The sequence below is a fragment of the Triticum aestivum genome, chromosome 6D (assembly GCF_018294505.1).
Source record: "Triticum aestivum cultivar Chinese Spring chromosome 6D, IWGSC CS RefSeq v2.1, whole genome shotgun sequence".
Lineage (NCBI taxonomy): Eukaryota > Viridiplantae > Streptophyta > Magnoliopsida > Poales > Poaceae > Triticum > Triticum aestivum.
The window spans coordinates 404117058-404135081 of NC_057811.1; the positions used below are offsets into that span (position 1 = coordinate 404117058).

Sequence of the window (18024 nt, forward strand, 5' to 3'; positions counted from 1 at the left end):
CAAGGTCGATGTGATCGCCGTCGGCACGCTACCTCTGCATTTACCTACGGGATTAGTTTTAAACCTCAATAATTGTTATTTAGTGCCAGCTTTGAGCATGAACATTGTATCAGGATCTCGTTTAATTCGAGATGGCTACTCATTTAAATCCGAGAATAATGGTTGTTCTATTTATATGAGAGATATGTTTTATGGTCATGCCCCGCTGGTCAATGGTTTATTCTTAATGAATCTCGAACGTGATGTTACACATATTCATAGTGTGAATACCAAAAGATGTAAAGTTGATAACGATAGTCCCACATACTTGTGGCACTGCCACCTTGGTCACATTGGTGTCAAACGCATGAAGAAGCTCCATGCAGATGGACTTTTGGAGTCTCTTGATTACGAATCATTTGACACGTGCGAACCATGCCTCATGGGTAAGATGACCAAGACTCCGTTCTCCGGAACAATGGAGCGAGCAACCAACTTATTGGAAATCATACATACTGATGTATGCGGTCCAATGAGTGTTGAGGCTCGCGGTGGCTATCGTTATGTTCTCACTCTCACTGATGACTTAAGTAGATATGGGTATGTCTACCTAATGAAACACAAGTTTGAGACCTTTGAAAAGTTCAAGGAATTTCAGAGTGAGGTTGAGAATCAACGTGACAGGAAAATAAAGTTCTTACGATCAGATCGTGGAGGAGAATATTTGAGTCACAAATTTGGCACACACTTAAGGAAATGTGGAATAGTTTCACAACTCACGCCGCCTGGAACACCTCAGCGAAATCCGAACGTCGTAATCGCACTCTATTGGATATGGTGCGATCTATGATGTCTCTTACCGATCTACCGCTCTCATTTTGGGGCTATGCTTTAGAGACTGCCGCATTCACTTTAAATAGGGCTCCGTCGAAATCCGTTGAGACGACACCGTATGAATTATGGTTTGGGAAGAAACCTAAGCTGTCGTTTCTAAAAGTTTGGGGATGCGATGCTTATGTCAAGAAACTTCAACCTGAAAAGCTTGAACCCAAGTCGGAGAAATGCGTCTTCATAGGATACCCCAAGGAAACCATTGGGTATACCTTCTACCTCAGATCCAAAGGCAAGATCTTTGTTGCCAAAAACGGGTCCTTTCTGGAGAAAGAGTTTCTCTCGAAAGAAGTGAGTGGGAGGAAAGTGGAACTTGATGAGGTGATAGTCACCCCTTCCGAACCGGAGAGTAGCGCAGCGCGGGAAGATGTTCCTGTGGTGCCTACACCGACTGGGGAGGAAGTTAATGATGATGATCATGAAGCTTCGGATCAAGTTACTGCTGAACTTCGTAGGTCCACAAGGACACGTTCCGCACCAGAGTGGTACGGCAACCCTGTCCTGGAAATCATGTTGTTAGACAACGGTGAACCTTCGAACTATGAAGAAGCAATGGCGGGCCCAGATTCCGACAAATGGCTAGAAGCCATGAAATCCGAGATAGGATCCATGTATGAAAACGAAGTATGGACTTTGACTGACTTGCCCGATGATCGGCGAGCCATAGAAAATAAATGGATCTTTAAGAAGAAGACGGACGCGGATGGTAATGTGACCATCTATAAGGCTCGACTTGTCGCTAAGGGTTATCGACAAGTTCAAGGGGTTGACTACGATGAGACTTTCTCACCCGTAGAGAAGCTGAAGTCCGTCCGAATCATGTTAGCAATTGCCGCATTCTATGATTATGAGATATGGCGAATGGACGTCAAAACGGCATTCCTTAACGGCTTTCTTAAGGAAGAATTGTATATGATGCAGCCGGAAGGTTTTGTCGATCCTAAGAATGCTAAAAAGGTATGCAAGCTCCAGCGCTCCATCTATGGGCTGGTGCAAGCATCTCGGAGTTGGAACATTCGATTTGATGAGATGATCAAAGCGTTTGGGTTTACACAGACTTATGGAGAAGCCTGTGTTTACAAGAAAGTGAGTGGGAGCTCTGTAGCATTTCTCATATTATATGTGGATGACATACTATTGATGGGAAATGATATAGAATTCTTGGAAAGTATAAAGGCCTACTTGAATAAGTGTTTTTCAATGAAGGACCTTGGAGAAGCTGCTTATATATTAGGCATCAAGATCTATAGAGATAGATCAAGACGCCTCATTGGTCTTTCACAGAGTACGTACCTTGACAAGATATTGAAGAAGTTCAATATGGATCAGTCCAAGAAGGGGTTCTTGCCTGTATTGCAAGGTGTGCAATTGAGCACGGCTCAATGCCCGACCACGGCAGAAGATAGAGAAAAGATGAGTGTCACCCCCTATGCCTCGGCCATAGGGTCTATTATGTATGCCATGCTGTGTACCAGACCTGATGTAAACCTTGCCGTAAGTTTGGTAGGAAGGTACCAAAGTAATCCCGGCATGGAACACTGGACAGCGGTCAAGAATATCCTGAAGTACCTGAAAAGTACTAAGGATATGTTTCTCATATATGGAGGTGACGAAGAGCTCGTCGTAAAGGGTTACGTCGACGCTAGCTTCGACACAGATCTGGATGACTCTAAGTCACAAACCGGATACGTGTATATTTTGAATGGAGGGGCAGTAAGCTGGTGCAGTCGCAAGCAAAGCGTCGTGGCGGGATCTACATGTGAAGCGGAGTACATGGCGGCCTCAGAGGCAGCACAGGAAGCAGTCTGGATAAAGGAGTTCATTACCGACCTAGGGGTGATTCCCAATGCGTCGGGCCCGATGACTCTCTTCTGTGACAACACTGGAGCTATTGCCCTTGCCAAGGAGCCCAGGTTTCACAGGAAGACCAGGCATATCAAGCGTCGCTTCAACTCCATTCGTGAAAGTGTTCAAAATGGAGACATAGATATTTGTAAAGTACATACGGACCTGAATGTAGCCGATCCGTTGACTAAACCTCTCCCTAGAGCAAAACATGATCAACACCAGAACTCTATGGGTGTTCGATTCATCACAATGTAACTAGATTATTGACTCTAGTGCAAGTGGGAGACTATTGGAAATATGCCCTAGAGGCAATAATAAAATGGTTATTATTATATTTCCTTGTTCATGATAAATTGTCTATTGTTCATGCTATAATTGTGTTATCCGGAAATCGTAATACATGTGTGAATACATAGACCACAACATGTCCCTAGTAAGCCTCTAGTTGACTAGCTCGTTGATCAACAGATAGTCATGGTTTCCTGACTATGGACATTGGATGTCATTGCTAACGGGATCACATCATTAGGAGAATGATGTGATGGACAAGACCCAATCCTAAGCATAGCACAAAGATCGTGTAGTTCGTTTGCTAGAGCTTTTCCAATGTCAAGTATCATTTCCTTAGACCATGAGATCGTGTAACTCCCGGATGCCGTAGGAGTGCTTTGGGTGTGCCAAACGTCACAACGTAACTGGGTGACTATAAAAGTACACTACAGGTATCTCTGAAAGTGTCTGTTGGGTTGACACGGATCGAGACTGGGATTTGTCACTCCGTATGACGGAGAGGTATCTCTGGGCAAACTCGGTAATGCATCATCATAATGAGCTCAATGTGACTAAGGAGTTAGTCACGGGATCATGCATTACGGTACGAGTAAAGTGACTTGCCGGTAACGAGATTGAACAAGGTATTGGGATACCGACGATCGAATCTCGGGCAAGTAACGTACCGATTGACAAAGGGAATTGCATACGGGATTGATTGAATCCTCGACATCGTGGTTCATCCGATGAGATCATCGTGGAACATGTGGGAGCCAACATAGGTATCCAGATCCCACTGTTGGTTATTGACCGGAGAGTCGTCTCGGTCATGTCTGCATGTCTCCCGAACCCGTAGGGTCTACACACTTAAGGTTCGGTGACGCTAGGGTTGTAGAGATATTAGTATGCGGAAACCCGAAAGTTGTTCGGAGTCCCGGATGAGATCCCGGACGTCACGAGGAGTTCCGGAATGGTCCGGAGGTGAAGAATTATATATAGGAAGTCCAGTTTCGGCCACCGGGAAAGTTTCGGGGGTTATCGGTATTGTACTTGGACCACCGGAAGGGTCCCGGGGGTCCACCGGGTGGGGCCACCTATCCCGGAGGGCCCCATGGGCTGAAGTGGGAGGGGAACCAGCCCCTGGTGGGCTGGTGCGCCCCCCATGGGCCTCCCCCTGTGCCTAGGGTTGGAAACCCTGGGGGTGGGGGGCGCCCCACCTGGCTTGGGGGCAAGTTTCCCCCCTTGGCCGCCCCCCCCCCCCCATGTAGATGGGATCCCAGGGCCGGTGCCCCCCCAGGGGGCCTATATATAGTGGGGGGAGGGAGGGCAGCAGTAACCACAGCCCCTGGCGCCTCCCTCTCCCTCCCGTGACACCTCTCCCTCCCGCTTGCGCTTGGCGAAGCCCTGCCGGGATCCCCGCTACTTCCACCACCACGCCGTCGTGCTGTTGGATCTCCATCAACCTCTCCTTCCCCCTTGCTGGATCAAGAAGGAGGAGATGTCGCTGCTCCGTACGTGTGTTGAACGCGGAGGTGCCGTCCGTTCGGCGCTCGGTCATCGGTGATTTGGATCACGACGACTACGACTCCATCAACCCCGTTCACTTGAACGCTTCCGCTCGCGATCTACAAGGGTATGTAGATGCACTCCTTCCTTCTCGTTGCTAGTAAACTCCATAGATGGATCTTGGTGATGCGTAGAAAATTTTAAATTTCTGCAACGATCCCCTACAGAGGCGGGGTCCATCCACCCGTCCTCGGACGGCGTAATCGACTCCGGATCTAGGGCCGGAGTAGGCACAGGTGTGATCTCCTGAACACCGTCCGGCGGCAGAGCTAAGTCGTGCTCGTCGTGACTGTGCGGCGCACCTGACATGTGCTCGAATCCGTCAAAGATCAAGTCTCCGCGCATATCGGCAGTATAGTTCAAGTTTCCAAACCTGACCTAATGGCCAGGGGCGTAGCTCTCGATCTGCTCCAGATGGCCACGCGAGTTGGCCCGCAGTGCGAAGCCGCCGAACACGAAGATCTGTCCGGGGAGGAAAACCTCACCCTGGATCGCATCGTTGCCGATGATCGAATGGGCCATCAAACCTTGTGGTGACAGCACAGTGGAACTCTCAATGAAAGCACCAATGTCAGTGTCAAAACCGGCGGATCTCGGGTAGGTGGTCCCGAACTGTCCTTCTAAGGCGGATGGTAACAGGAGGCGGGGGACACGATGTTTACCCAGGTTCGGGCCCTCTCGATGGAGGTAATACCCTACTTCCTGCTTGATTGATCTTGATGATATGAGTATTACAAGAGTTGATCTACCACGAGATCGTAGAGGCTAAACCCTAGAAGCTAGCCTATGGTATGATTGTTGTTGTCCTACGGACTAAACCCTCCGGTTTATATAGACACCGGAGGGGGCTAGGGTTACACAGAGTCGGTTACAAGGGAGGAGATCTACATATCCGTATTGCCAAGCTTGCCTTCCATGCCAAGGAGAGTCCCATCCGGACACGGGACGAAGTCTTCAATCTTGTATCTTCATAGTCCAACAGTCCGGCCGAAGGATATAGCCGGTTGTCCGAGGACCCCCTAATCCAGGACTCCCTCACCGGCCAAAACATGCTTTCCTCTCATGTCGGCTACACGCAATATTAAGGTGATTCCCAGTATTCCATGGTTTCCGTTTGCGGCCGGGCGAGTTAAGCTCAACACTGATGGATAGCAGGCGCAGGTATGGTCCTTAGAGATCACAATGGGAGTATTATCTTCAGTTCATGCCGCCACCTATTCTCATGTAATGACGTGCTGGAAACTGAGATTCTAGCTATCAAGGAAGGGCTAATGTTGGCCTCTCAATGGAGTAGTCTGCCAATAGATGTGGAGTCGGATTGTGTGGAAGCAGTAAAGATGGTGCAGTGCGGTGGAACAAACAAATCAAAGTATGCCTTTTTAGTGAAGGAAATCAAGGATAATCTAGAGGAACGTAGTTCTTGTATTACTCATATACGGAGTAGTCAAAACCTAGCTAGTCATTTTATGGCCAACTTTGGGAGGTCACAAGTTCGAACAGCTGTGTGGCTTGGATCTGGTCCAGAGGAAGTCATTGACATCATACGTCGTGATTGTAACATTTGAGTTTGAGTAATACAAGTTTTCGCAAAAAAAAAAAGATAAATGCGTTGCACGTGCACACTTTCAATCAAGGGCTTGTTAGTTTTGTTAGTTCCCGCGTTTTCGAGTCCGATCTGTAGGTGGAAAGTATGAAGGATCTCCACTCCGAGTAGGTCAGGGGTCCCCCTCCTCCTCCTCGTCTATATTAGGAAGATCTCCACGCCGGAACCCTACCGCACTCTTCCATCGATCGAAACCTAGACTAGACGTGGAGCAGAGCAGAGCAGGGATGGAAGCCTACAAGTTCGGCTTCGGCCTCGGCATGCCGCCGGCGTTCAAGTTCGATCCCACCGACGGCGACATCGTCGCCTACTACCTCCTCCCGCGCGCGCTCGGCCTCCCCAACCCGCACGCGCACGCCATCATCGAAGAAGACCCCGGGAGCGCTCCGCCGTGGGAGCTCCTCCGGAGGCACGGCGGCGACGGCGGGATCGAGCACGCCTTCTTCTTCGGCCCCCCCACGGACGGCGGCCGCAGGAGGCGCACCGTCAAGGGCGGCGGCGTGTGGCAGGGGCAGAAGTTGAACGAGGGCACCGTCACCATGCTCGGCCCCGGCGGCGCCGAGTTGGACATCGCTTACAAGCGGTACGACCTCACCTTCAAGCTCAAGGCCGGCCGCGGTAGCGTCAGCACGGGGTATGTCATGCACGAGTACGAGATCACATCGCCGCCGCTCCCCGGCAAGGTGCTCACCCGCGTCAACATCAGCAGTAACGCCAAGAAGGAAAAGGCACCGGGCGCGGCCACCGCCGACGCCGACCAGCAGGTTATGGTCCCGGACCCTGAGCTGCCGGGCACGAGCTACTACGACCACGATGCCGCCGCGATGGCGAGCATCGGCGAGGGACTCGGTGACTCGCAAGCTGGTGCTCTGTATGGCGGCAACGGCGGGGACACGGCAGATGCCGACTCCTGCTATACGCCTCTCAACTGTGTCCTCCCGGATGGCGCCTACATCGACTACGGCCTCTCGTACACCAACCAGCTTGCCGCGGCGACGACGAGTCACAGCCAGGGATTCATCGGCGCTCAAGCTGATTCCTTCTACGGCTGCGGCATGGCGGGGACGAACGGCGCCTACTACGACCCCTCACCGTTCGTCCCGGTTGCTAGCCAAGAGGTTGCCCCATGGCCTAATAATCAGCTGGGCCAGATCCACAGCCACAACCAATACTACGCCGGAGATTCCTCCCTGATGTGCTCCGGCGGCGAGCAACAAGCCGGTGGCGCTCTGTGTGGCTACAACGATGACGGGGGTGCCATGAAAACCGTGAGCGCCCACTCGACTGTTTTGCCCTGCAATGGCGGGGAGGAGAACCGGGACGAGATCTACGACTACGAAGCCTCTCGGCGACAACGACGGCGACTTCAATGAGCAGAGCTACGCCGGCGATGCGGCCACCGATGGAGAGTGAACAAGTCGATCGAAGCAATACATCTAGGAACTAGGATATGGGATAGCGTATCATACTACCATACCATGTCATGTGCTTGTGCCGATGGATGATGGTCTACAATTACGCACCCGGATTTTTTGAACTCCTTAATAATTTTACTACATATGCAAAGTTGTCTTCCTGGTTGAAATTTATTTTTTCTACTTATTACAGACTTCAAATGTTTTCCTCGTGATTGAACCAAACGGTGGCTGCCATGTAGTACTCCCTCCGTAAAGAAATATAAGAGCGTTTAGATCACTAACGGAGGGAGTACATCACATTTCTGTAGGTAAGTTGCAGGATCATTTTCTTCCTGAATGCAAATGGCTCCCAAGTTACTAAGCTTTTGTGACTGTTTACAACACAAAACTGTGCATTGGTGAACCATGGTGATGCAGTCAATAGGGCACAGTGGCAGTGACCGTTCTGTGCCTGGGGTCTGTCAGCACGGAGCACACATTGACGAAGCCTGCTTGGCTCAGCGCCTCCTCCAGATCCAGCATGTAGTACTCGTCCTGGAACGGTTCGGTGCTCTTCATCAGAGTGAACAGAACGGGTGATAATTCCTGAAACGGTAGTAACAATTTGTTAGTTCCCCAGTCAATGTGAGTGAGAACCAGATGAGGAGCTTCAGTAAATTTCGCTCGAGGTTACCTGGAGTACTTTTGATTTGGGCTTCGGCGAGCACACATACAAAAGGAAACGAAGTTAGATGTCTGAACCTTTTTCAAAACAGTTGTGTTACCAGGTACAGTAACTGATTAATATTGGGAGACTGAATTTTCTTACTGAGTTGTCGGTTAAGGCGATGGTTCCTCCTGGACGAAGTAATCTGAATGCTTCCTTGGCTAATCCGATTATTGCTCCTGCTGGACACTCGTGGCACTACAGGTGCTTATAGAATTACACTTGCGGCATTAGTGCTGATATGAGAATTACCGTTTCATTTTGTACTTAAATGGTGATCTCTTGATAAAAGCTGACTTTGATCTCCCCCTGTAATTTACTTATTTTTCAAAGTCCTTGGCACAGCGTTCATGTAAAGAAGTCTAGAATCCTAATTTGATGCAAAAATAGGCATATCACTACAATTGTGTAAGATCAAGAACAGTTATTGTTTTGTCGCTTCAACATTTTCAGTCTCTTTCACACAAAAAAAATCTCTATCTCCCTCTCCAAGATTATTGAGGGTATGAGCTAATTAGACTACATTGGTTGGTTTAAAAAAAATACAGGGAGATTAGATTAGTTTATTTCGTGATAACCATTTCAAGATATGATAGAAATTACCACATAAGCAAGGGAGACGACGTCGAATGAATTCGGTGGCAACCCAGTCGCTTCACCGTTTGCATTAACCCAACGAATAGGGTTTTGCCGACACAGTTGTTCTTCCTTCTGTGCTGCCACGGCCAGGAAGTAGGGCGATAGATCTAGTCCCTTGACCATTGAAAAAGCTCCAAATTAGCAAATCCATATAAATACCAACCAAGGAATCATCAATATGCAGAAAGATAGCTATAACACAATATGTTAACAACTTCATGTAGTGGTAAGATAAGCGGTAAGAGCATGGCACCATGCCACCAAACTGAGTCGACAATATCGATACTGCTAATATTACAGCATGATTTTTTTGTTTTATCAGAGATCCTGGATGCTACGATTTTCACAAGATTTGATCGTTTTACCCAAAACATTAGCAGACACTGAACCTTGACAAGGCATTTTTCAGAGATGTGGCAAGAGATGCACTTACAACAGCCTTAGCCGAAGGAAACCTTTCAGCCAGGTATCTGGTGCTCACTCCAACAGAGCAGCCAATGTCCAAAATGTCATTGATCTGGCAGTTTTCCCCTGAGTACTTGAGGTGATGCTCCTCAATTGCATTCATCCAGTTTCCCCGAACAATCTGGTTCGCTTCTTCGATCGAAGTAGCCTCGGGTATGGCCCTCTTTGCAATCGACAAGGTTGCAGCCTCAGCCTCAGCTGCAGCCTGCATCATTCGTGATCAACACGAGAGATAAACAGGAGTTCAGATAAAATGTTCTGGACTGCATGTCTTCCGGAACATATGCAGAATGGCAAACCTAAAAGAAAAATAACTTTCTTTTAAAACTGAAGTACTTACACTCGATGGATCTGAATTATCACAAGTGCGTAGAGAAGAGAGGGAAGCAAACGAGAGCTTACCAGCCATGATAGGTTCCCTTCGTCATAGGCGTGGAATGGGCTCAGATAATCTGCTCAACATAAGCAAGCCATATTAATGCTTCCGTCTCCTTGATATTTCAGTATCGTGTCGACCAAATCATCGAATTGGAGGTGCAATTGCAGGTAAAAACATAAGGGCAGTGAAAACATAATCTTCTCATGGTAAACTTTGTGCGATTGATACTACTAATTAATCAGCTAATGAAGAAATTTGTTATCGAAAAAATAAGCTGACGGAGAAGTGGGGATGCTCACAGTCAGGGTAGATGATATTGGGGTCTCGTATCCTCTCGAACACCTCGTACACGTCCGACTCCAGCACCTTCCTCGTCATCTCCCTCCACGGGATGTTGGACTTCTCCGCCGTCCTGGATAACAATCACCCATGACCTCCACCATCACGATGTCCAAGTCCAACCACCACCACTACATTGCTGACGAGAAGCCCGACAGCTAGCTAACTGACGGCCAATGGCGTGCGGTGCCTACCTGATGATGACCTCGCGGGAGGCGAGCTTCATGAGGGAGTAGAGCGGCTTGAAGGCGATGAGCGCGGCGACGAGCCGCGACACCGGCGTCTCCCCGGACCACGCCGGCCGCTCCAGCGACCCCTCCTGCGGCGCGGCGCCGGTCACGGCCGCGACGACGACCGCATCTCGCCGACGGCCGCCGCGGCTGGTTTCTTGATGGTGCCGCCGGAAGCCGCCGGTGGCGGTGGTGCCGGCGCGCCCGAGAATGGCTGCCATTTTAGGCCGCTCTGCTGGAAATGCTGTGGTGATTTTCTCCGCCGTCGTTCTGGCTCTACCGGAGCTCGCTGGTGTGGCTCCAGTGATGATGGTCTTTGATTGGCGCTTGGGATTGTGCTGCTATCCAGAGGGAAACTCTGCAGCCAATAGGATTCTGACACGTTTCCGTGTTTCCGCTGTATTTGAAGCTAATTTTTTGAAGAAAGGGAAAGAGAAATAAAAGGCAAATGAGGGTGATGACAGCTCACCAGAAACACACAGGAAGCACCTATGGCTCAGGTGCCTGGTTGTTTTTTGTATCAGTCAATTTTTTTTTGATGGAACATCATAGTGAATCCAACGATGATAGTTGTCGCGAAAAAAGAGATCCCACCATGCACACACACGAAGCATTAGGCTCGTACGAGAGAGGGGCTAGGCGTTCGCCAAGCCCTGGCGCCTCCCGCCGTTTTCCCTCTCTATAAACGCTTCAGGACTCCGAGTGAGGGGTGTTCGGAAATTCTGAGCGGACAACAGAAGTTTTGCCAAGTGCATTGGTTGTTCCGAGTAGAATGATTGGTGCTCCAAAGTTCTAGCGTTTGCAACGGTTATATTTGGATGAACTGCTCGGTGGTTTCGACTGGAAGAGCTTGGCATCTCCGAATATATGAAAGTTAGGTAGGTATAGAGGAGGAATTGAAGACTTTTGAGGGCGTTTAGAGTTTGATCTTTAAACTCAAATAGAAAGAAACTCAGCACAGCTTACTGATCACCTTTTGATAGTATCGGCATGCTTATAAACTCAATATGATCTTGGATCACTAAAATAAAAATGGATAATTCTAAGCTTGGCCAACGCTTGTCTTCCTGATAATTTGAGGGTCACATTTCATTTCCTTTGGTCCACGCACAACGACCTTTCGGGAGATAAACTAGATAAGCATTAGTTCCTTGAGTTATGTTGCCAATAATTATTCAAATCCACCAAGCTGATTAGATTCACTTTCAGCGGCATGTCCTCCTCATTGTCCGGGCGCTCCAAAGCCCACACCGAGGCAGAGTGGTGTCGGGCGTGTTTTTTTTTGGGCTGGAATACCTTGCATTCCAAAATTACGGTGGACCGACCAAATCGGCGGCCACAACACGCATTACATCTACGGGGAACTCCGAGAGCCAAGCATGCTGGCCAGTTGGGAGGTTCCGACCATGAGAGGCTGCCAGCAGATGCGCTGGTTTGTTACAATTCCTGGGCTGGAACACTACATTGGCATCAATAAACTCTTGCTGCAACTGGAACTTCGCTTCCCTGAATAAGACTCCCATGGGGTTGCGATCTGACATCGACGAGGCCGTTGCCTGCTGCAAGGGGAGACAGTCCGTCTGGAAAATCACCCATCCCATCCCAAAATGTTCAGCGACCTGGATTGCCTTGAGCAGTGCAGACGCTTCCGCATGCATAGCATCCTGCATATTCTGCAGCCCTCCCGCCGCTGCCAGGACCATTTCGCCTTCGGCATTCCTGGCTAGGGCACCCCATCCCCCTGATCCTGTTGCCATGTCATATGATGCATCAAAGTTGATCTTGATGTAGTCTGGAGGGGGGGCTCCCAAAGCGCTGACGGTCTAGGTGTGGCCTGGTTCTTCTTCCCGAGGAATTCTCTCCATTCAGCAAGATCAAGTCGCACCTTAGCGCCAAAAGCTTCAGGCTCTAGCCTCTTTTTGTTATGGTTCGTTTTGTTCCTTTCCGACCACCAAGACCACATGAGGCTGGCTGCTTTGAGGCCCAGCTCATCTGGGAGTTTGAAAATGGACTCGAGCATAGCTTTAGGTGACTGTGCAGCCAGGAGTTCAGATCGGACTCGCTCCAGACCACACTCCCTCCAGACTTTCTTCACCTCCTTGCACCGTAGGAATAGATGTCCTCCGTCCTCCGGCCGGCGGCCGCATAGTTGGCAATTCGTATCAAGCTCAACCCCAATTCGCTCAACATTCCGGAGTAGTGGGTGGCTGTTGTGAGCCAGGCGCCATAAGAAGTGATGCACATGCGCAGGGCACCAGATTTGCCACAGCTTTTTCCAGAACCAAGTTCTTTGCTGGCTTCCAGCAGTGCCCTCACCAGGTTGTCTGGTCCTTTGCTGCAGATGTAACTCATTATGCACCCGGTAGGCCGATCATACAGAGAACAGCCCTCTCTTATCAAAATGCCATGCCACAAAATCCTCATACTGATCACAAATGGGAATAGTCAAGACAGTTGCTGCGTTTGCCGGTGTAAAAGTTTGTGACACTAGCTGGTGATCCCACTGATTAGTTGCTGGGTCAATGAGTTCTGCCACCTTCGTCAGCAGGTTTCCCCCTTGTAACCTACTAGGCCTCCTAGTGTCGTTTGACGGCAACCATGGGTCAAACCAAATCCGTATGTTCTCGCCCGATCCAACCCTCCATCTCATCCCGGCTTTAACAACCTCGAGGCCTTGCAGAATACTCCGCCAAACATAGCTCATTCCTGGCTGCACTCTAGCTGCTAGAAGATCGCGGTCAGGAAAATACTTGGCCTTGAGGACTTGGGCACACAGGGAGTCAGGGAACTGGAGAAGTCGCCACACTTGACGGGCGAGCATGGCCACGTTAAACGTATGCAGGTCCCGGAAACCGAGACCGCCTTGATCCTTTGGCAAACACATCCTTTCCCAGCTAATCCAATGATGCTTATGTTCATCTTCCTGGTTAGCCCCCCAAAATTTACACACCATGGTGCTGATGCTCTCACACAGTTCCTTTGTAAGGTTGAAGCACGCCATAGCATATGTAGGTATAGCTTGGATTACAGTTTTGATCGGGATCTCCTTCGCGGCCTTAGACAACAACTTGATTTTCCAACCCTTTAATATATCCCAGATTTTGTCCCGTAAATACTCAAAGCATTTCTGGCGGGATCGACCCACATAGCTCGGCAGGCCCAAATATTTCCCATTCAAGCTTTCAGGCCGTAGCCCTAGAGCAGTGAGCAGTACCAGTTTCTTCGAATTAGAGGTATTTTTGCTGAAGAGCACAGCAGATTTGTCGTGGTTAATGACTTGGCCCGAACCTCTCTTGTACACATGCAAAATCTGATTCACAACAACAATACTTTCCGGTGAGGCCTCCATGAGCAGCAGCGAGTCGTCAGCAAACAATAGATGGCTAATTGGGGGGGGGGGGCTGGGGGGCCAACTGAATCCCTCTGATCCTCCCGGACTCCTCGGCATGGTGCAGTAGCGATGATAATCCCGCAGCACAGATTAAGAACAGATAAGGCGAAATGGGCTCGCCCCGACGGAGACCACGCTCCGGTATTACTTGGTCTGTACACATCCCGTTAACCTTGAACCTGAACCTCACTGACCGAATACATGTACTAATAAGCTGCACAAACTGTTCAGCGAACCCCAGTTGCCTCATCACCCTCTCCGGAAAGCTCCATTCAACACGATCGTATGCTTTACTCATATCCAGTTTTAGTGCAGCATAGCTCGTGCTTCCCGTCCGCTTCCGTTTCAAAAAGTGTGTCATTTCATATGCCAAAATGGTGTTATCAGATATCAGCCTCCCCGGCACAAATGCACTCTGATTTGGTGAGATGATTCCACCCAATATGCACTTAAGTCGGTTCGCCAAGACTTTCGACATGAGCTTCTACACGACATTGCAAAGGCTAATAGGGCGAAGATCCTTCAAGTATTCAGGGTTCTGCACCTTTGGGATAAGTACCACTAGGGTATCGTTCCATCCCTCCGGCATACTGCCACCTCGCAATACATGCAACACCTCCCGTGTTACCTCGTCACCGACTAGGTGCCAATAGTGTTTGTAGAAAACAGCGGGGAAACCATCCATACCAGGGTCTTTCAGGTCCCCAATCTCATCAAGGGCAGCTTTTACCTCCTTAGCTGTAAATTCAGCCGTCAAGTGCGCATTCATTTGGTCTGTAACTCTTGGGGCAATGTGATTCAGAATATCGCTAGCGTTATCACCTGCGACAGAAGTAAACAGAGACGAAAAGTAGTTAGCCACTAGCTCCTTCATCCCCTCCTCGCTCTCCACAACTTCCCCATTCTCCTTTCTCAGCTTATGAATGAAATTCTTCCGCTTTCTCTCCGAGGCAAAGGCTTGAAAAAAATTTGTGTTCCGGTCCCCATTCACAAGCCAATTTACATGAGCCCGTTGCCTCCAAACCAGATCTTCCTGCTCCTCCAGGCGTTCCAACTTAAAACTAATAGTTTGCTCCCTCCTCACCTGACTCTCCGAAATGGGCTCCCTTCTAACAGCCTCCAACTCACCCCGGAGCTTCTTTATCCTCTTCCCCAGATCTCCCAACACATCCCTGCTCCAAGTGTTTAGAGCTTTAACAACCCCTTTCAACTTCTCCCACGCATTATCTCCCCCTCCCCCCTCCCAGGACTCCTTCACAATATCATCACATTTACCTTCCAAGAGTCATCTAGCCTCAAACCGCAAAAACCGGTCACCCCGCGCAGCTCGTCGCGGCCCCGGCTGCCATCTAGCATGAGAGTAACAGGCCGGTGGTCAGATTTCCGTGGATCCCCATTAATCATCTTATACGCCGGGAACCTCGCACACCATTCGGGCGTAGCGACAGCCCTGTCAAGTCTTTCACGAATATAACCATCAATGTGGTAATTTTTATTCCTCCAAGTAAAGACATCTCCCTCGAAGCCGAGGTCATGCAAATTACAATAATCAAGGGCATCTCGGAAGTTTTGCATAAATCTATGGGAGCGAGGCCCCCCCCCCTTGCTTTTCATGATTGAAGGGGATTTCATTGAAATCACCTAGACAGACCCACGACATCTGGACTTGATGATGAAGAGTCCTAAGTAGCCGCCATGTCTCGACCTTTTTATCAATGTGTGACTCGCCATACAAACCAGTCAACCGCCACTTGAACCCATCCTTCTCCTCCACAATAGCATCGATGTGCATCCTACCCATCCACCATACAGTCACATTTATTCCTTTCCTCCAAAACAAAGCTAAGCCGCCGCTCTTGCCTTTATTATCTTGAGCCACCATATGATGTAGCCCTAACAAATCCCTAAACCTACTCATCCTCTCCTTATTCATCTTAGTCTCCGATAAGAACAGAATATCAGGGTCCTCCCTCTTCTGGATATTCAGAAGACCATGAACTGCCAGCCTGTTCCCCAATCCCCGGCAGTTCCAAGAGATTATTTTCATTGGGTCCCGCAGGGCTGTTCTGGCAGCCCCGCTTTCTGAGTATCTTCTTCTACCTCACCACCCCCACCAACAGACACCACAACTTGCTTCACTCTCTTTGCTTCCCCATCCTCATCAAACTCAGCACCCTCGGCTGCCCTCTTAAGGCCAGATATGTTCTCAATACTGTGTACCGATGTAGTCCTGTCCTGCCCTCTTCCTTTCTTCTTGAAGGTACCCGCATATTTGCCTGGTTTCGCACCACCCTCCTGCCGCTCCTGACTCGCTCCATCCTCCTGCATGCTGGGCACCAGGGACGTGTTTACGTCGATCTGCATGGTGTTGTCCTTCTGCATGGCCTCAGACTCTGTGCACTGGCCTGTTTTTGAACCTTGGGGCCCCTCCTTTGGGTCCCTCTCAGTTTGTGTAACCACCTGGGGTTGTTCACTCCCCTCCACCCCTTCCTGCTCCCTTTGTTTATTCTGCTTAGTGGACTTAAAAGTGATCTATTTAACAACTCCCACTACACCCCTCCCTCCCCGACCACGCTCATTCGATATTTTCAACGGGCTCGTCACCTCCTGCCCCTTCTCTTCCTCATCCGCGAGATCACCCCAGCTCTTCGTGTTCCTACGTCAGGACGGCGCATCACTAGCCGACAAGGACCGCCCTCTCCAAACACCCATGCCTTTGCTGCCTACATTACGCCCACTCCGATAAGCTCCACCCTCAACCCATCTTCCTCGGGCCCCTCCACCATTCCGCCTCGGCATATATGCCCTCAGCCATGGCCCAAACTGCGCCTTTTCCCCTTGTTTCAGCTTGCCATTACACATCTTATCCTCATGTCCCAGAATCCCACACACACATAGCAAAACTCGGGGAGGTATTCATATTCAAAAGGACACCAGTTTTTGTCATCATCCTCCTGATCGGAGACCTTCTCAACATCCCTAGTCTGACCAGCCCCCTCCTCCTCTTGCTCCACCCTGATGCCCCTCATTAGCGGGTGTTTGATGCCCATCTTAACTTTCACACAAAGAAATCTCCCAACCGCCACACCATCAGCTCTAGCTTCCACATCAAGAACTTCCCCAATCTCCTTCCCAATAGCTTCTCCAACATCCCTGTTCATCATGCCTAAGGGCAGGCACATAATCCGAACCCATATAGGAATGGTATCGAAAGTGTAATCCTCGATCCTCTTCGCAGGTACAAAATCTTCAATCACAAGCAGATCGTTCCCGAACTCCCAAGGTCTGCTCCCTAGAGCCATCCTGTTGCCCGACTCCTGCCCAAACATGAACAGGAACATATTTTCTCCTACCTCCTTACAGTCAACTCCTTTGATTGGACACTAGATCTTGCCTAGAGTTTTAGCCATAGCCTCCACGAACACCGGTTTTTCGGACATCAGCTTTGCGAGGGCTTGAGGCTCAACTATGCCAGCCTTACCAGATCCACTCCACCCGATCTTGACTCCCTTCTTCTCCCGCTCCGACAACTTTAAGTTTTTCAACTGCCCTTCAACCCTCTCCATTCTATCTTCCTGCTCCGCGAACCAGATCTAAAAACTAGGGGGAGGTGGTGTACGATCGCGTGCCCTAGCACACACGCGAAAGGCTTATGGTGGGGGTTACGGTGGTGGACTGCGACGGGACGAGGCTCCGGCGTCGACCTGTACAGGGCTGCAAGGATCGATTGGACGGGGACGGGGTTCTGAGGCGGCGGGGGCTAGAAACCCTAGATCGCCACTAGAGACGTGAGACCGAAACCAACCGTCACCCTAGGGACGGACTGTCTGTGGTGCCGGGCGTGTTGGTCGACCACCTTTGCCAAGACACAGGTAGCATCGCGTTGGGTCCTTACCAACGAGGAGCTTGCGACGGCATGGGTCGCTGACTGGTCCAAGACCACCAAGAAGACTGACACGCGCCATCTGCGTCGGATCAGCCATGGCCTCTATAATATATGGGCCCTGAGGACAACTCCAACCGGCCGATGCAAACGGACCCGGATTTGGTCCCTTCTTTGCCCAGGCACAACATTTTTATCCTCACGCTCATCCTCTACGTTCATGTTGTGCATGATCACACAAGGAGTCATCACCTTCCACATCTTCTTGGTGCTCCATGTTCTAGCAGGGCACCGAACGATAGCCCATTGAGATTCAAGCACACCAGAAACATGCTACACATCCTTCCTAGCACTCTCTTGTGCTTGAGAAACCCTAGCCCTCTTCTATCCTACCGGATTGGAGATTGTCTTCAGAAG

General features: G+C 49.9%; 2 protein-coding genes and 1 pseudogene across 2 annotated transcripts; 1 reads left to right on the forward strand and 2 right to left on the reverse strand.

The window, feature by feature from the left end:
- Positions 1 to 6316: 6316 nt before the first annotated feature.
- On the forward strand, positions 6317 to 7817 carry LOC123145401 (NAC domain-containing protein 68). Its single transcript, XM_044564805.1, has one exon. It carries the CDS (start codon positions 6385 to 6387, stop codon positions 7528 to 7530), a length of 1146 nt encoding a protein of 381 aa, XP_044420740.1. The 5' UTR covers positions 6317 to 6384; the 3' UTR covers positions 7531 to 7817.
- LOC123145402 (uncharacterized) lies at positions 7686 to 10649 on the reverse strand. Its single transcript, XM_044564806.1, has 8 exons — positions 10298 to 10649; positions 10064 to 10176; positions 9788 to 9837; positions 9354 to 9590; positions 8885 to 9034; positions 8384 to 8479; positions 8249 to 8269; positions 7686 to 8160 (listed from the first exon to the last, which is right to left on the reverse strand). Exons 1-8 carry the CDS (start codon positions 10552 to 10554, stop codon positions 7993 to 7995), a joined length of 1092 nt encoding a protein of 363 aa, XP_044420741.1. The 5' UTR covers positions 10555 to 10649; the 3' UTR covers positions 7686 to 7992.
- Positions 10650 to 11643: 994 nt separating this feature from the next.
- LOC123142644 (uncharacterized) lies at positions 11644 to 17707 on the reverse strand (annotated as a pseudogene).
- Positions 17708 to 18024: the final 317 nt, after the last annotated feature.

Excerpts from the sequence above, each read along its gene's own strand:
- LOC123145401 (XM_044564805.1), top strand. The coding sequence starts at position 6,385 with ATGGAAGCCTACAAGTTCGGCTTCGGCCTCGGCATGCCGCCGGCGTTC.
- LOC123145402 (XM_044564806.1), bottom strand. The coding sequence starts at position 10,554 with ATGGCAGCCATTCTCGGGCGCGCCGGCACCACCGCCACCGGCGGCTTC. Across the intron at positions 9,035-9,353 it reads TTCCTTCGGCTAAGGCTGTT|GGACTAGATCTATCGCCCTA; the intron begins GTAAGTGCATCT and ends TCAATGGTCAAG. Across the intron at positions 8,480-8,884 it reads TCGTCTCCCTTGCTTATGTG|TGCCACGAGTGTCCAGCAGG; the intron begins GTAATTTCTATC and ends AAGCACCTGTAG.